Genomic DNA, 18325 nt, shown 5'->3' with positions numbered 1-18325 from the left:
AGTTGCAAAGGGAAAATAACCAATCCCTGTATCTTGTTTTCTACCAGGCTCTCTTTGCCAACCACCCGCCACCCAGCTCCAGCAATATATCCATGCCAGTTGATTCTGGTGCCCGCAAGACATCAAGTGCCACTTCCAGCATCCAGAAGGCAACCAGTTCGCACGAAGTGATGCCATCCCAGAGTACATCCTCTCACCTGGTCCCCAAGCCTCCAGCCAACCATAGGCAGGCAGTGGTCAGAAAAGTGGCAGCCCAGAGGATTTCCAAGTAAGTTTTTCCCGTGCCAAAGAAATCTGTGAGGAACACATTGCCAGCAATTGTCTTTGATACAGATCCTTTGGGGCTTTCTTCCTGAATTGAGACCTTGGAAGAGTCTGGCCTTGATACACTGGAGTAGTTGTACCCTAAAATGGAGCTTTACCTCAGAGTGTAAGCAGGGCCATAGCTTCATACAAATGTGGGGACATAGGAATTGCCATACAGGATCGGAGAAGTGGGCTACCTAGGCCTCTATCCTGTCTCTGACAATGGTGAGTGGCAGGTGCTTCTTGGGGGAGCAAGACTGCAGGATCAAGTTTTGTTGGAAGTGCATAGGCAGAGCTGTGCTGGAGAAGCTGGTACATTTCCTGCCTGCACTATGCCTGTCTTTAGATAGTGCACTAAATTCATCAGAACTATCCATAATGGGCTCACCTGCCTATAGGAGAAGTTTCTTCCTAATCCCATCAGCTAGTGGTTGGTTTGTCCCAAAGTATGAGGGTTTGTATCCCCATGTATGCTTTATGTATATTTATGTCATTTCCCATATAAATGTCCAATGCTATTTGAACCCTACTAAGCTTTTGGCCTCAGACCTATCCTGTGGCAGTGAGTTCCACAGGTTAGTTATGTGCTGTGTAAAAACAAAAACAATCCTTTTATCAGTTTCAAGTTTGTTGCCTTTTAATTTCCTTGAGCATCCCCTGGTTCCTGTGTTATGAGAGGGTAATTTTATCTGTACAATTCATTGTTATATCTCTCTGTATCATGCCCCCTTTCATTCTTCTTCTCTGTAGACTGAAAAATCCCCATCTTTACAATGTGTCCTCATATTGAAGTCTCTCCAACCCTTTTTCTTACCCATCTTTGGACTTGTTTTAATCTCTAAAACACTGATGTGGGGAAAACCACATTTATAACTCCCTCCCCTCAGTTCTGTTTGATTCCTGCCAGATTCTCTGACTCCTCGCATCCCCTTCCCTATTTAAGAGAGAAGCTTTAATAAAAAATAGTCATTTTTCCAAAAGCCCCCCTGAGGAAGTGCTCAGATGCAGAATAGAGGTGCATTGGCAATGCTGTGGTTGGGGGGCTGAGGGAGCAGGACTGGAGTAGCAAGGTGTTTTGGAGGAACATGGGCAGAGGTGCTGGAGAAGCTGGTATATTTCCTGCCTGCACAATGCCTATGTTGAGATAAAATTCATCCCACAAAACTATTTAAAAAGAAAACAAGACATTAGCAGGATTGGTTGACTCAGTGAGGGCGGCTGTGATCATGAGGTCTGGCAGGTCTGTGCTGGTGAATTCACCATCTGATTCTCTTTGTGCTGGTGTGGCTCATGTTAGTACAGGTGACAGACTGTGTCAGTGGGTTCCTTTGCTGGGCAGCAGAGATGTGTATTTGAAGATGCCGGTGTGCTGTGCTCACTTGTTGGCAGAGAGAATGTTTATCCTTGTGAGATGGAATTGCAGCTTCTTGGACAGACTTTACTTTGCTGCATTTTTGTGGTTTCTGCTCTGTGACAGGCAGGAGTGTGGGAAAACCGGAAAAAGCTCAGCACCAAAAATGCACCGGGGGGGGGGGGGGGGGGGAGAGAAGCAGAAGATTCCTGCAAAATTTCTGAAACGTAATCCAAGTATTGAAGGCTGCAAGGAGCCACTCCGGAAATACTTTCTGAGTTGCCTTTCGGACTCCAGGACAAGGCTCCAAACCCATTCTTGCCATTCACGTGATCTCACAATAATATTTTTTCACTTACATGGAAAGAAGCAGGGTGAATGGAGGAAATTTTTCCTCAAAGAATCACAGAGATTAGAGATGAAAAAGATGTCTTCCATGCTTCAGTCCATTCTTTCCATTCTCCAGCTCTTCTGTACAGAGCATTCTCTGATGCTATGTTCAGCCTGCTTTTAAATAACTCCAGTAGCAGGAATTCCTTCACTTCGCTTGGGAGACAATACAAGAGTCTAATCAACCTTATTGCTAGGAAATTTCTCCTGATGTGCAGCCCGAATTTCTCCTTTGGTTTGTTTCATCCTGCTGCTCACAGATACTCCTTCCAGAACAACCCTCTCCCTCCTAAATACAGTGCTTGACATCCTTTGAATCCTCTCCTCCACATCTTCAAGGTTCCTAGTTATAGTTATCCTTACTGAGGTTTCTTTAACCTCTCCTCATATAGTAGTCCTACCCACCAAGGTGTCAGTCATCTCATTTTACTTATTGGACCCTCTCCTATTTGTCAATGTTACGCTTGTGTTGAGGTGGAATTGTAATATTCCAAAAGTGGTTATATCCGAAAGTAGAACTATCACATCCCTAGTCAATGACATGATACTGTGCCTCTTTACATAAAACACAGTGTATCATTTGCTTTTTGGCTGCCATATGGGATTTCCAGCACATCCCTAATTTGCTGTCCACCATCTCCCTTAACTCTGTCTTGGCTACTTTCCAGGCCTCCTTCCTCCCAAGAGATCTCAGCCCTGCCTATTTCTTTTAATGGAACATACTGACTTTCATTCATTGAGGGAAAGTCTCATTTTAATCATTCTAATCCTAATGATTCTGTGATTCATTTTTCTAATTTCTCTAAGACCATTTTATTCTCTGTCTCTGCTGTTTGTAGCTTAATATAATCACATTTTCTTTTCAAAGCTGTTTTTAGAATTTCCTCCAGGCTGTGTAGACAATTTTGTCTCCCTGAACCATCTCTTCCTTGCAAGTATTATCATCTCACTCAGCCTGCACATATGGTGTCCAGAAGAGCAGGAGAAGCATGAGAGCGGGAAACCTCAGCTACAAACAAGATAGAGATTCTAAAGATGAACATTACTGACTCATTTAGTAACTCAGGACACAAAAGAAAAAAGTAACGGAACAATCAGACAAGCAAGGCTTGTCTTTTCTATTTCTGTTCCCTTTTGTTTTCTCAGTCTCCCAGTTTGGGAAAGAGGAAGGGTGTCCTTGTTGTGGATTGTGTCTAAGGCAGACTCCTTACTAAGGTAATAGAGCAGAAAACTGGGGCCTACATTAAGGTATGGGAAAAGACCATAGCACTGAAAGGAAGTTTAAAGTGTAGCTTTGTTAGAAATGTGACTCCATAAAATGGTCTCATGGGTTCCATGTTTGTGTCTCAATAATTTCCAGATTAAATGTGCTCAGATTACAAATAGAAAGATAGCTTTTCTAACTGCTAGCACCGCAAACTCGTCCTGATTCCAGGAGTCAAGCTGGGTTCTTTCCACCCTGTACGCTATCATCAGTAATGATGGTTCTGCAGGCCAAAATTATATCCTTTGTTGGGGTCATCCAGGTGTTACCAAGGGCAGAATTTGGAGACAGTGAGATCACACTGTCATTGAAGTAGCATCTATAAACAGTGGGGTCAAGCAGATGTCACTGAGGGCAGCATTTGGTCTGCAGAACCTTCATTACAGATGATGATGTGCAAAGCAGAAATAAATCAGCTTGACTTTCAGAGACTGAAGTGAGTTGGCATGGTTGGTAGATAGAAAAAAACATTTTTCCACTTGTAATCTCAGAACATTTGGTTTGGAGTGACTGAGATACAATAAATATGAAATGCTACGATGCTATTTTTAACAGTTGCTATTCAGAGAACTGCTTTTTAAAACCAGAATTGTGACAGCACGAGGTAAAACAGGGCCTTGAAAAGCTGGTGAGCAGAACCATCATTTGAAAAAAAGAACACTGCAGACAAGGAAGAGAAAGCGCCAAGTGGAGAAAAGAAACCGTACAATTCATGGCACCAGCATTCATATCGCCTAGGGAGACCCATGGGCCGGTCTTTGGCCAGCTGTTGACTGACAGAACCTGATGGTGATGTTGATCAGTGTAGCACAATCTCTTGTATTGAGCTTTTGTGTTAATGCTATTTCCCAATATTCCCATTCAGGCACCTGCTCTGACTGATTGTTCCCTGTAGCCAGTAGTACTGTGGCTCAGAGGGAATGAAGTTGATGTCAAATTCCCATTCCCCAAAAGAATCCTTCTGCACTATTATTCTTTTATATACTTTGTGTGGCACCAGCATTATCTGCGAAAGGTCCAAGAGTTCTGCACTATCATAACCAACACAGGAGCAGGGAGGAGATGATGCTTTTCTTCAGGCTTCTGCAAATCCACCTCAGAATCGGGTGGAGTCCTGACTGCAATCTGATATTGGCTACAGCCAGCTGCCTTAGCAAGGACTGGCCAACCCTGGCATATATGCAGAAAGCAGAGGAGGTGGCTGCAGAGAGAGCTCTGCAAATCGCTTCGGTTCTGGTTTGAACCCTATCCTTCCCATGTTTGTTTATTCCTTGGCAGACATGAAGTGTCTCAAGTGTGCTGGGTGTATCTCACACAAAAGCAGAGTGCCCACTGTGGAGAGGATAGACAGCAACAGAGGAAGCATGCGGCTGTTATTGGGACCCCTTTCACTTTCTGCTACTGCTGCACAGAGGCATGCTTGTTGTTTTAGCTCCTGAGTGCCTGGGTTAATCAGTCAGCTTGACCCTTAGACATTTTTTGGCAGCTGTAGCAGTGCATCTGAGAGAAGTGCCTTGATTTAACATACTGACACAGCTGGGCTCACTAGGCCTGCAGCTCTTAGCCCCTGGCCAGCCTCACATCATACACACAGACACACATGCAGAGACACCCAATCCAAGAACAACAAAGAGGAACAAGCCCTACTGGCACTGGCTCTTCACATCTGGTGCTGTCCTCTGGTCGAACTTCAGTTCTTGTATTATGTGAATTTGCTGGGATCAATTCTGTTCCCCTTACCCCATTAGTTTCCCAGGAATAAGTTGTAACAATAAAGAGGGTCAACATTTAGATCCCCCGTAACCTGTAGAAGAGCAGCTCCCTCCAAATCTGCAGTCTGTGCCAGACAGCTTAGAAGAAAGTGGTGTTATGTCAAAGTGAAGGATGTGAGCTCCCATTCCAAGGCAGTCATCAGGCTAAGAGAGAATCAAGGCACTGATGAAAATGTATGCAAAGGTGAGAATGGAGAAAGGGCAGTTTGGGAGACATTAAACAGGAAGAAATAACAGAACTTAGTGAGAGATGGACTGTTGGGGAGAAGAACCAAAGTTGACAGACACTGAGGCCTGGAAAATGGGAAAGACAGTGAAGTTGTCAGGCAACCCAGGAATGGAGAAGAGAGGAATTGGAAGGAAAGATAATCAGTTCAGTTTGGGAAGTATGAGCTGGCAGTGGGACTTCTAAGAGGATATGAGAGAATTTGAGATGTGAGAATAAATAGATGGCAAGGGATTGGGGCAAAGATGTAGATCTGAGAATCATCTGCATAGAGGTGATATTTGAAACTGCAGGAGTAGATGAGTTTACAGAGAGAAAGAGTATGTAGAAAAAGAAGATGGTGGGCAGGTGTGTGGGATGCCACCAGAGAGAGAGAGTTCTGTTTAAATGCAGTTATGGGTAGAAGCATGATCCTCCCGCCCTTGGCTCTCCATGTGTCTTAGTGTCACACCTGCTGACTTTACTGACACGACATGTTTTTATCTGTTAGTCCTGCAGACTTCACACAGCTACAGTGAGTGAGCTGGATTCGACTCTGACTCATGCAGCACTGACAGAATCGGCAGCTAAATTCCGAGTGCAGAATCTTTATGTAAGAGGCAGAAAGAGCGCAGCTGGACTTTCAGGTCCTGGCTGAAGTTTGCTGCATTGGCAGTAAGAAACCATGAGCACAGTGGATCCAGAACTGTCCATGAAAAACAATAAACATGGAATCCAGCATGTCATTTGACAATAGCATTTCAGACTATGACTGAGCTAAGGCAAAGGTTGTTCCATGCAAATGTCATATCAGACCCCTCTCCCCAGGATCCCAATTTACTCCATGCAACCCAGCTGAGAAAAATACAGGTGCCCCTGCCTGGCTATACAGCTGTCAGGAGCACCTTTCTGGCAACTTGCTGACTGAAATCTGAAGGCAAAAGGTGTCAGTCAACAGTTCAGAAGTTGCTCACATGTGCCTGAGTCTGTTAGTCATCAGCACATCACATGGGGATTGGAGACTACTATTCTTATCACTGAGGAGAGCTGAGAGTTATTCTGAACTTGTGCAACAGAGGGGAGTCAGGGGAGGAGGAGGAAGAATTGTGAAAGGCACAGGAGTACTGAGCAGGGGAGTCTGGAGTGACCAGAATAGAAAGTCAGGAGGGCCATGAAGTAGTCAGAAAGGATAGAGACAGAGAGCCAGGAGGGGGAGTCAGGAGGGATCAGGGAGAGAGGGAGGAGCAATGAGAAGGGAATAGATTCATAGATTTTAAGGCCAGAATGGACCATTATGATCATCTAGTTTGACCTAGAGTCCTCAGTGAGTTAATCCATTTTCAAGCAGGAGAAAGTGCTAATCTCACTATGAGAGTGATACTCCCCTGATAAAGGAAGCACAGTTGAACTGCACAAAGCCCAAGGAGGATTTATTCTCTTTGTGCCCCAAACTTTTGTACTAACTGCAGATGGGCCTGCAGAGGCATCTGCTTTATGAAGTGAGGAAGGATTGGATTCTTCTTGTGTGTGGCTCTCAGCTTACAGCTCAGTGACTCTGTGTGCCTCTCCAGCTGGGGTCAGCGTGTGAGATCCTGAGCTTAGCTTTGAACACAGTCCTCTCTGCAACCTCCCTCCCTGTGTGCGGTAGTGTCCTACTAAATGGCTTAACAAAGATGTTCTTCTTCAAGTACTTGTTCACGTCGATTCCAATCAGGTGTGTCCGCGCCGTGTGCACGGTTGTCAGAAACTTTTCCCTTAGCAGCTCCCGTCGGGTCGGCTATGGAGCCCCCTGGAGTGGCGCCTTCAAGGCGCTCAATATATGATCCTGCCGACCCGACCCCCCTTCAGTTCCTTCTTACCATTCATGGCAATGTTAGAACTACGTTCACTTGCTTGCAAATGCTCCCTTAGCCTAGTGCCTAGTTCTTTGTAGTTTTAGTGGTTAGTGTTGTTAGTATAGGTAGTAGTAGTGATTGGTGACTGGGATCATTTGTATCCCATCACCCCGCCTTGGGCTGCAAGGCATGCTGCAAGCCCAGGGGTTTAAGTCTTGCGGTGTTTGCCGGAAGCCTATGCCCAATAGTGATCCCCATGACTCGTGCCTTAGGTGCTTAGGGGAGGCGTATCAGTCAGAGCACTCTAAGATTTGTAAGGATTTCAAACCTAGAACCAAGAAGGAGCGGGACTTCTGTTTAAAACAACTATTGATGGAAGCCGCACTCCATCCTGCAGCACCAGACCGCCCAGCCCCAGGCCCGAGTTCGTCGGTGCAGAGTGCCCCGGCATCGGTCTGCAACTTGGTGCTGATGAAGGACTCTGGCGGGAGAGACCCTCGGAACCGGAAATCCCCGGCACCGCTCCACATCTCTGGGGCCACACAAGAGGCATAAGAAGACAGACAGAGGGCGCTCTCCTCAGGGGGCTGTGAGATCATCAGGGGATGCTCTGCTGCTCCAAAGGAAAGACTCAGCCACCAAGCAGCAGGCACCGTTGAGTCCGGCACTTAGTGACTCTCCTGCGGGGCAGTGCCTGGTGGAGGTGTTGGAGCCACTCTCCACCCCGGACACTTTTTGAGGCTGCTAAGGACCTCATTGAAATTATGGTGCCTCAACCATCAGAGAGAAGCCTCTGGCACCACCTAGATTGGTACCATCTAGAGACAAGCCTGCGATGATGTGGTGCTCCTTGTCCCCAGACCGGCACCGTTCCCAGCACCGTTCCTGATCCGCATCCCCACAACACCACTCCCCGGCACCACCCACGGTACAAGTTTGCACGGCACCAGGAGAGAGGAGATCTACATCTTCGACATTGAGGGGTCAGTGCTGATCTAGGACACCCTCAGAGGATCGGCACCATCCCACGGCACCGGGGTGCGGCAGCCGTTCCCCGGCACCGTATGTGCGGCACCAGTCTCATTCGAGGGACAGTCAGTTCCCATCTTCGACATGGTCGTTGTGACACCAATCCCCAACCTCTTCTTCACAGCACCGGGCACCGGCACAGGGATCGTCAGCACCACCTTGGTCGTCGCCCTCGGGTTCCTCGGACTCCAAGTCCAAATCGTTTTATTCAAGGCGCAGTAGGCATAGGTCTGGGAAGCTCTGGAGATACGTCAAAACAGCATGGCAGCTGCAGTGGCTATCCCCCGCACAATGGCCCTTCTGGACCCCCTGAGCTTACCACCAGGCCCAGGGTACCCCTTCAAGGGCTTCCAGGTCTATGGCCTCAGGACGTCACCCCTCCCACTCACCGAGGAATAGACCTGTCCCTCGGGCAACGGAAGTGGCCCTCACCAGACTGCCCCCTCAAACTGCAGAGCAGTCGGGAGATGCGGGTCCAGTGCCACCTGTAGCCCAGGACACTCCCGACTGGGCTGGAACAACAGAGGAACCTAGCACAGCCCAGGAACAACCAGGGCAGCTGAGGGCCATGAGGACCCTGTAACCCCGATTGCCTCATCATCATCCTCGCCTGATGAGGCGGTGGCAGGAGTGTCAGCCTCAGGTCCTCCACCCATTGACCACAGGGCTCACGAGGACCTACTCCACCACATAGCCCGTAATACAGGCAGAGGAGGCAACCAAATCAGAGGACACAATGGGGGACATCCTCGCTCCAGAGGGTCCTTCCAGAGTGGCACTGCCAATAATTAAAACAATTCAGAATAACAACAAGACCCTGTGGCAGTCTCCAGCCTCCATTCCGCCCACCACCAGGGGTGTAGAGAGAAAATACTTTGTCCCCTACAAGGGATACGAGTTTTTATTCTCTCACCCACACCCATGCTCCTTGGTGGTCTCAGCGGTAAATGAAAAAGAGCGCCAGGGCAACAGGCACCAGCCCCCAAGGCTAAGGAGGCCAAACGTATAGACCTCTTTGGCAGGAAAGTGTATGTTGCTGGGGGCCTACAGCTGAGGATAGCCAACCAGCAGGCTATCGTCAGCAGGTATAACTTTAACTCTTGGGACGCTATGTCCAAATACAAAGAGATGCTCCCTGCGGAGTCAAGAGCGGAGTTCTCAGTGCTGGTTGAGGAGGGGAAGGAGGTGGCCAGGATGTCCCTTCAGGCCTCCCTTGACACAGCCGACTCGGCTGCACGAACCATCTCCTCAGGGGTGGTCATGAGGAGAACCTCCTGGCTCCAGGCTTCAGGTCTTCCCCCAAAGGTCTAACAGACCCTGCAGGACCTTCCCTTTGACGGCGCAGGGCTGTTTTCAGACCAGACAGACTCAAGACTCCATAGCCTCAAAGATTCAAGAGCAACAATGAAATCTCTGGGGATGCATACGTCTGCTACCCAGAGAAAACCTTTCAAACCTCAACCCCAGCAGCAGCAGAGGCAATATCAACCCCACCCAAGTCAGGACCCTTACCGCTGTAAGGGCAGGAACAATAGGCGAAGGCCGTCTAACCAGTCGTCAATCCAGGGCCAGGGCCTGACTAAGCCAGAGTCGGGATCCAAACAAGGGTTTTGAGGGGACGCCTGAGGACAGCGTGCCAGACTTCATACCAGATCCTTCTCCCTGCTTTCTGAAATGTATTCCACTTCTACTGTACGTGGTCCCTTACAACATCGGACCGTTGGGTCCTTCGCACGGTAGAGGTGGGATATTCTCTCCAATTCTGCTCCTCCCCACCCTACCAGCCCCCTTTCCCATTCCTCTTCAGGGACCCTTCTCATGAGCAACTCCTTGTACAGGAGGTGCAATCGCTTCTCGCCTTAGGGGCAGTGGAGGAGGTTCCTCAGGAGCTATGGGGCAAGGGGTTCTACTCCCATTACTTCCTAATCCCCAAAGCAAAGGGGGGGTCTCAGACCCATCTTAGACCTGCGAGGACTCAACCAGTTTATGGTAAAGTTGAAGTTCCGCATGGTCTCCCTGAGTTCGATCATTCCTTCCCTGGATCCGGGGGACTGGTACGCCGCCCTCAACATGAAAGATGCGTACTTCCACATAGCCGTTCATCCGGCCCACAGACGTTTCCTGAGGTTTGTGGTCGATCACAAGCACTACCAGTTCACGGTGCTCCTATTCAGTTTATCGACGGCCCCCTGAGTGTTCACCAAGTGCATGTCGGTGGTTGCGACCTTTCTCCGAAAGAGGCAGGTACAGGTGTATCCCTACCTCGACGATTGGCTGCTGGGGGGGGGGGGGGGTTCCAGGGAGCAGGTGGAGTCCCAAGTCCGGTTAGTCACAAATACCTTCCAGAGACTGGGTCTCCTCCTCAACGTGGACAAGTCAACGCTGTCACCAACCCAAAGAATAGAATTCATTGGGGCAGTGCTGCTAGACTCGGTTCAGCGCTCCTCAGCCATCCATGACTTTGGTAATGGACGCATCAGACCTGGGTTGGGGGGGCCCACCTTGGAGATCTACAGATGCAGGGCAGATGGTTGCAGTCCAAGATCCTGCTCCACATCAATATAAAGGCGCTCAGAGCGGTGAGACTAGCCTGCCAGACCTTCAAGGACAGACTTCAAGGTCAGTGTGTGGGGGTGTTGACCAACAATACCACCGCCACGTTTCTCATAAACAAAGAGGGCAGAGCCCACTCCTCCCCTTTCTGTCATGAAGCTCTCCAGCTTTGGGATTTCTGTATAGCCCACTCAGGACGCCTCCAGGTAAATGATCTCCCAGGCCTGCAGAACGAGATTGCAGACTGTCTCAACAGGTTGTTTCTCAACCACGAGTGGTCAGTCCGTCTGGACGTCTCACATTCCATCTTCCAAAGGTGGGGTTTTCCCCAGGTGGACCTATTCACCACCAGGAGCAACAGGAAGTGTCCAACATTCTGCTCCTTCCAGAAACACAGTCCGGGCTCCATCTCGGACGCATTCCTGCTACCTTGGGGGGACCACCTCATGTACGCCTTCCCACCGGTCCCACTCGTTCACAAGGTGCTGCTCAAGATCTGCAGAGACAGAGCAGACGTGATCATGCTGGCCCCGACATGGCCACGACAACATTGGTCCTCCATGCTTCTGGAGATGTCGGTGGACACCCCGATAGCACTACCACTTTACCCAGATCTGATTACACAAGACCAAGGTCGCCTCCTTCACCCAGACCTCCAATCCCTTCGTCTCATGGCTTGGAAGCTTCATAGTTAAACCCAACGGATCTCCAATGCTCAGATTCGGTGAAGGAGGTGTTGCTTGGTAGCAGGAAACCTACCACTAGGGCCACTTATCTAGCTAAGTGGAAAAGCTTCTTGTGCTGGTGTGAGCAGCGTCACACATCTCCGCTTCAGACATCTATACCACTCATCCTGGAATACCTACTACATCTGAAACAGCAAAGGTTGGCAGGATCATCCATCAGGGTACACCTTGCAGCCATCTCGGTGTTTCACCCGGGAAAGTCGGGGTCCTCTGTATTCCATGGTGGGCTTTTTCCTAAAGGGTTTGGAAATACTATACCCACATTCTCGACCACCTATACCCACTTGATCTCAGTCTGGTTCTCTCCAGACTAATGGGAGCCCCGTTTGAACCACTGGCTACATGCTCCCTTCTGTATCTCTCGTGGAAGGTAGCGTTCCTGGTTGCCATCACTTCAGCCAGGAGGGTGTCCGAGTTAAAAGCACTGACCTCCACCCCCCACGGTCTTCCATAAGGACAAGGTGCAGCTCAGGCCTCACCCAGTCTTCTTGCCCAAGGTAGTATCTCAATTCCACATTGGACAAGACATTTTTCTACCAGTCTTCTATCCCAAGCCGCATGTCAATTCGCGGGAGCAGAGACTTCATTCGCTAGACATCCGGAGAGCGCTAGCATTCTACATTGAGTGCACGAAACCTTTCAGGAAATCGAATCAACTGTTCATAGCAGTGACAGATCGGATGAAATGGCTTCCAGTCTCCTCACAGCACATTTCGTCATGGATCATGGACTGCATCCGTACTTGCTACGACTTCGCCAAGGTTCCAGCTCCACCTATTACAGCACACTTGACGTGGGCTCAAGCCTCATCCACAGCTTTCCTGGCCCAGGTGCTCATCCAGGAGATCTGCAGAATGGCGACCTGGTCATCCGTGCACATGTTTACTACCCACTATGCCATCACACAGCATGCCAGAGAGGACGCAGCTTTTGGCAGGGCAGTTCTCCAATCAGTGGTTCCTTAACTCCAACCCCACCTCCAGGGGAGAGCTTGGGAGTCACCTGATTGGAATCAATGTGAACAAACACTCAAAGAAGAAAAAATGGTTACTCACCTTCTTGTAAGTGTTGTTCTTTGAGATGTGGTGTTCATGTCCATTCCAATACCCTCCCTCCTTCCCCTCTGTCGGAGTAGGCAGCAAGAAGGAACTGAAGGGGGAGTCAGATCGGCAGGGTCATATATTGAGCACCATGAAGGCGCCACTCCAGGGGGCTCCCTAGCCAACCCGATGGGAGCTGCTAAGGGAAAAGTTTCCGATGACCGTGCACGTGGCGCGCACACACCTGATTGGAATGGACGTGAACAACACATCTCGAAGAGCAACAATTACAAGAAGGTGAGTAACTGTTTTTTCTTTTCTGCTTCAGAGCACTGAGTAGTATGGACCCATGGTAGTATTAAGTGTGTTTTGTGACTTGGCAGCTCAGAACCAAATGCTTTTTCCTTCACTTCCCATCTACTTCTCTCAGAGCCAGGCACAGGGGCACTCAGGACAAACAGCTGTTTGAGGCATATAGACGGAGTGGCTCTTGCAGGTGCCGGTGGGCTCACTTATCTCCCTTCTACCTTTTTTGAGCTTCCTGCTTGCACTGCCCATTTCTTTCCACGTTCAGGTAGTGTTTTGTGGCTCCCATCTCTGAGCCCCAGTGGCCTATATGACTTAGTGTCTCTCACTGGCCTGGCCTTTCCATGCTGATCTCGTTCTAATCCAGTGCTTTTATCTGCCAGGGTAACTTCTACAGAAGGGCAGCTGAATGGATTCCAGAACAGCCTTAGCAGTGCAGCATCCTGTGAGCCAGGCACAAAATCCACAGGTGAGTGCAGGTCCCACAGACAAGGAGAGAAGGGTAAAGGAATGGAATGATGGACTGTGTTGATCTCCAGGAGTTGGCAAGGAAGGGGCCAACCCTCTGGCTAGAGAAAAAGACACAGTTTCTTACCCTGAGTGCAATGGTTTGCAAGTAGCAGCCCTGGGGCCATCTGAGGGTGGAATTAATTCCTCCTGGGACACCGTAAGAAGGACTTACCGAGGGGGAGCTGGGGCTGAGTCTGGCAAGGAGCGTTGGAGATGAAGGATCCCTAGAAATATGGTTGAAAGGAGAGCTTGGCTAAAATGAGCCACCTTTGCTTTTAGCTTTGGCAAAGGGGACACTCTGCTGTTTCTGTTTGGCCTTTAAAAGGCCAGGGCATTTTTTACTTTTACTTTTCTGTCTTGCAATAAAGCCTCTCTGTCCAGAAAGGGTTACTCTAGGTATGTCCTATGGATTTGTCTTCTCTAATTTTCTTACTTCTCTGGTTCATGACTGCTTAATTCAAAGAGGTTCATCTGGGACTGGTGTCTAGGGAACAAGAACCTGATCTTTTTCCATTGCTTCAAAAGTGTCTGCAGAACAGATATGTTGTTGGTTTAGATGAACCAAAACTGTATGTGATGTTATTGCCAAGGCCCTGTGTATTCTGTGATGCTGCAGCCATGGAATTTGCAGCAGAATTGAGCTCCAGAATCTGAGCTTTAATTTTTAAAAAATTATATTTTTAGCCCTTATGGTTGCTGAGAAAACCATGAAAACATGACCTGAGTGTCTCTGATGCAGTGATTTCTGCCTGAGTCTGCACAGTCTGAAACAATAGCTCAAAAAGAAGTGACCTGCCCCATTCATCTCTAGTGGGGGGTTAGCTCTGAAATTTAAGGATGACATTTCCGATATTAACATTAACAATTTCATTGCTGATCCTTTAGCAAAAACATCCAGCTAATGCAGTTCTTGTACAATTCCAAACTGCCTCCCACGCTTTACCACCTGCCAAAACCTCCAGCTTTACTACCAGCAGTTTTTACAACAGTTAACAGAAAAATCTGCAGCCCTCTCAGACCTGATAATGTGGGTGGGGACAGCGTAAAATGGGATTCAACATGAAAATAAATAACACAGTTTCTCTATTTTAATGTATATGTGGTTGCTGCAGAATTTCTAGTTCAGTAGTTCTCAAACTTTTGTAGTGGTGACCCCTTTCACATAGCAAGCCTCTGAGTGCGACCCCCCTTATAAATTAAAAACACTTTTAAATATATTTAACACCATTATAAATGCTGGATGCAAAGCGGGGTTTGGGGTGGAGGCTGACAGCTCGCGACCCCATGTAATAACCTCACGACCCCCTGAGGGGTCCCGACCCCCAGTTTGAGAACCCCTGTTCTAGTTTGCACAATTCAAGACCCGTTTGCTGCAGAGTATTGGGGCCGTGATATATATAGGACTACAGATTAAAAGCCCAGTCCTCAGGATCTGACCCAAGGGAAAAAAATAGTGGGTACTTAGCACCCACTAGCCACAGCTGTTCGGGCAGCTGCCACCAATCAGCTGTTGAAGCGGCTGAGGGAGGCACTTGCGGGAGGGTGGAAAGCAGCGAGCGGTGGGCAAGCAGGGCCTCGGGGGAGGGTTGGAGCAAGGGTGGGAAGAGGCAGAGCGAGGGCGGGGCCTCGGGAGGGGCGGAGCAGGGGCAGAAAGAGGAGGAGTGAGGGTGGAGCCTTGAGGGAGGGGCGGAGTGGGGGCAGGAAGAGGTGGGGTGAGGGTGGGGCCTCAGGGGAGGGTGGAGTGGGGGCGGGGTCTTGGGGCAAAGTGGGGGTGGAGCACCCCTAGGGAAAAAGAAAACTCAGTGCCTATGATCTGACCAAACTGATTTATGCAATCCTGCATGAACATGCCAGTCTGTTGAGCACTGTTCTTCTCTCGGTTGCTCCCTCCAGAGCTCCCGCCATTGCCACCCTACAGTCTTCAGCCTTGCAGGAAGCAAACCCTCTACCTGCAATGTATTCTCCGACTCCCCTCTGGCCACTGCTGAAAGTATCTCCTTCTGTTGATCCTGTACGTGTCTACTGTAACTGCAGGCAGCAACCCCTCCCTATTTCTGTGAGCATCTTCCCGGAATTAATGCAGAGCACGTGTGAGGGGAATTGTCAGTAGAGGGACAATAGACAGCAACAGTCTAGAACTGTAGGAAATGTAAGCTAGATAGTATGGACCCCTTGGTAATTGTGAGATTCCCTTTAAGGGAGGGATGTAACCATTCATACTGGGAGTGTTCAAGTTGAAGTGAACACATGAGGTAGAAATCTTAGTCCTCTCCTGCAGGATGTGGTTAGCTGACCCAGGGCAAACCTGCCTCTCTGAATCTGAAATGAAGAATTTAGGCCAGAGCCTGTTGGATAAGCTCGAGCAACAGAGCTTGAGGGAGGGCTAATGGAAGCATGACTTGCTGGGTAAGCCACTTAAAGCCTTCTCCTTGCCCCGGAAGAAAGGTGTTACAGCTCCAAGAGTAGTGTGTGCTATTTCAGTGAGCAGAATAACTGGAGAGAAGTGATCGTTGCTCTTGGAAATGTGAGGGGAAGATACTTTGCCCAGTTCAACTTTAGGCCCCCCTTTTCCAGGTGCCTGAGGGACTAAGCCATTTTTCCTCCTCTCCCTCTGCAACCCAGTACCTTCTTTGTTCTGTAGCCCTTGTTTCTCTCATCATAAGGTTTGGTTATCATTTCACTTATGAGTAGTGCCCTACATGTGCCTGGCACTGACTAAAGAGATTGGAGACATGGGCCCTGCCCTGAGGAGCATGCAGTCTAGGTCAGATACAACATGGCATGACTTTGGGCAAGAGAGAAGGGAGGTTGTTCTGAGGGACTCGTCCTAGAAGTAGAATGGATAGTAACCTGGAAAGGCAAGAGATTAAACAGGGCAGTTCCATGCATAGCCCCAGGGTCAGCAAGGGAGGATGCAGGCAAAATACCCTCCCTTACGTCTCTCAGCCTGAAAGTTCCATATGGATTCTGAAGTGTCAGAAGGAGCATTCACTCTCTGCTTGGCCCATTCAAACTCAGTTTATTAGGTCCTGACATGGAAACCTTCAGGGTAGTGAATTGGGAAGCAGCACAACCACATCCACTGGGACAAATAGGTTCAGGAGAGTATTACTTGGACAAACTCATGGAGCACCATGGGATTGGTCCTGCTCCCTAGTGGGCAGGGCTTTGACTGACTTTTGAGTTGGGAAAGGCTATCAAAGAAGCCAGTGGAGAGATCCTTCTGCCCATTTGATTATGTGGTAGTATCTATGCAAGGTTTAGAGCTGCATCTCCCTCCTTCTCTACTGCTCGGCTGTAGAGACTGCTCCTGGATGAGTCCAGCCCTTTCTAATCTATAAGATGGGGTGAAAGAGGCACACTTGTCTGAGAAGGCCAGCCAGACACCCACATACAGAGGGTGAAATCCTGGCTCAATGGAAGTCAATGTAAAAAACTCCCATTGACGATATTGGGACCAAGATTTAAAACAGAGGCTCTAAGTCTCTTTCACGTGTCTGTCCCAATGTATATCTCTGGGTATGTTGTAATCCCTTGGGGCAGGATGGGTCTGCAGTCACACTACCATAAACAGAGACACATGGAAAAGCTGTATGGGTCCCTGTTGTTCCAGACATACCCACTGGGCTATTGCTGCCTTCTGATGGTTGTTAGCATAAGGGATGTGAGGGTAAAGTAGTGGGGAGGCTTCTGTGCAGAAGGAGGGAGGGACAGCCCAAGCTAAGCCATCTTTTCCATTTTCCAGGTCCTTTGGAAGTTGGCCCCCAGCTTATATTCGCCAGATCCAAATCTTTTTCCAGCCGTTCCAGATCCAGTGGCACAGTTATAGGGCAGAGAAAGAGAAAGACAGTGCAGGCAGGGCCAGTTTAAGGTAACAGCAGCCACCTTTGGACTCCCAGCCCATACTTCTTCCTCTGTCCTCAGAGGTAATTCTGATTGCCTTGCTGGGGGTAGTAGACTTTGGGTCTCAGCAAAGAGAAGAAGAGTGAGAGAGGCAGGTAACCCAAGAGAAGGTGAGTCTGAGGTTCTGTGAAAGTGAGAAACACAGGCACTATAGAAGCTGGCAACCAATCTGCTCAGATAAGAATCCACTTGCAGGTGGTACTGCAGGTGTAAGAAAATACTAGTTCTTCTTCGAGTGCTTGCTCATGTCCATTCCATTGTAGGGATGTGTGCTCGCCACTGCACTGGTGCCGGAAGTTCTTACCCTCAGTGGTATCCATAGGGGTCCGGCTCTGGCGCCCTCTGGAGTGGCGTACATATGCGCTGGTATAAGGGTGCTGCTGGCCCCCTCCCTCAGTTCCTTCTTACTGCCAGTGTTGGTGCTGCAACACTCCCCTTGCTCTAGCAAGTGGTTTCCTTTCAGTGGTTCTTTGACCTATTTTCTTTGTAAATAGTTGTAGTTAGCTGATAGTTAGCAGTTCTCAATAGTTTAGTAAAATACTAGCATCCCCCTATACTCTGTATGTTACCCCCAATGACCAATAACTGACGCTTCAAATCTTCTGTACCTTAATGATAGCTAGTCCCCTGAGGGACTTAGCCCAGAGATGGGGCATGCCCTGCTCCTTGGGCTTCAAGCCTTGCAATCGCTGTAAGAAGCCCATGCCAATCAGCGATCCACAAATAAGCTGTTTAAAGTGTCTGGGTGAATCCCACATTCACGAAAAGTGTCGCATTTGCAAGGGATTCAAGCCCCAGACCAAGCAAGAAAGAGACATTAGTCTGCACATGCTCCTCATGGAGTCAGCACTGGCACCAGCCTTGGAGCCGGCACATTCGGACTCGGTACCGAGTACCTCGGCATTGACGAGAAGTGCCCCCCTGGCACTGAATTTCTCTCAGCACCAATCTCCGTTGCCAGTACCAGCCAAAAGGCATAAGAAATACGTGAAAAGGGGGCGCTTCCTGGGCATCCGTAAGGGCAAGGATAAAGGAGAAGTGGAGCCTAGACTGGCTCAGACTACCTTGCCATCTCCGGAACCCAGTCAGGCAGCAGCCTCACTGGTTGAACCTAG

General features: G+C 49.0%; 1 protein-coding gene across 1 annotated transcript in view; it reads left to right on the top strand.

The window, feature by feature from the left end:
• TTLL5 (tubulin tyrosine ligase like 5) overlaps positions 1–18325 on the top strand; it is a 201614-nt gene that overhangs the window by 176914 nt on the left and 6375 nt on the right. Inside the window, exons 31-33 of the mRNA XM_065403286.1 lie at positions 48–268; positions 13181–13266; positions 18172–18225. Of these exons, the coding sequence (XP_065259358.1) occupies positions 48–268; positions 13181–13266; positions 18172–18225 (361 nt within the window). The remainder of the gene's footprint in view (positions 1–47; positions 269–13180; positions 13267–18171; positions 18226–18325) is intronic.

Source organism: Emys orbicularis, chromosome 4 (genome assembly GCF_028017835.1).
Source record: "Emys orbicularis isolate rEmyOrb1 chromosome 4, rEmyOrb1.hap1, whole genome shotgun sequence".
Lineage (NCBI taxonomy): Eukaryota > Metazoa > Chordata > Testudines > Emydidae > Emys > Emys orbicularis.
Note: the sequence above shows the minus strand (reverse complement) of the source record. Positions and strands in the feature narration are given on the sequence as shown.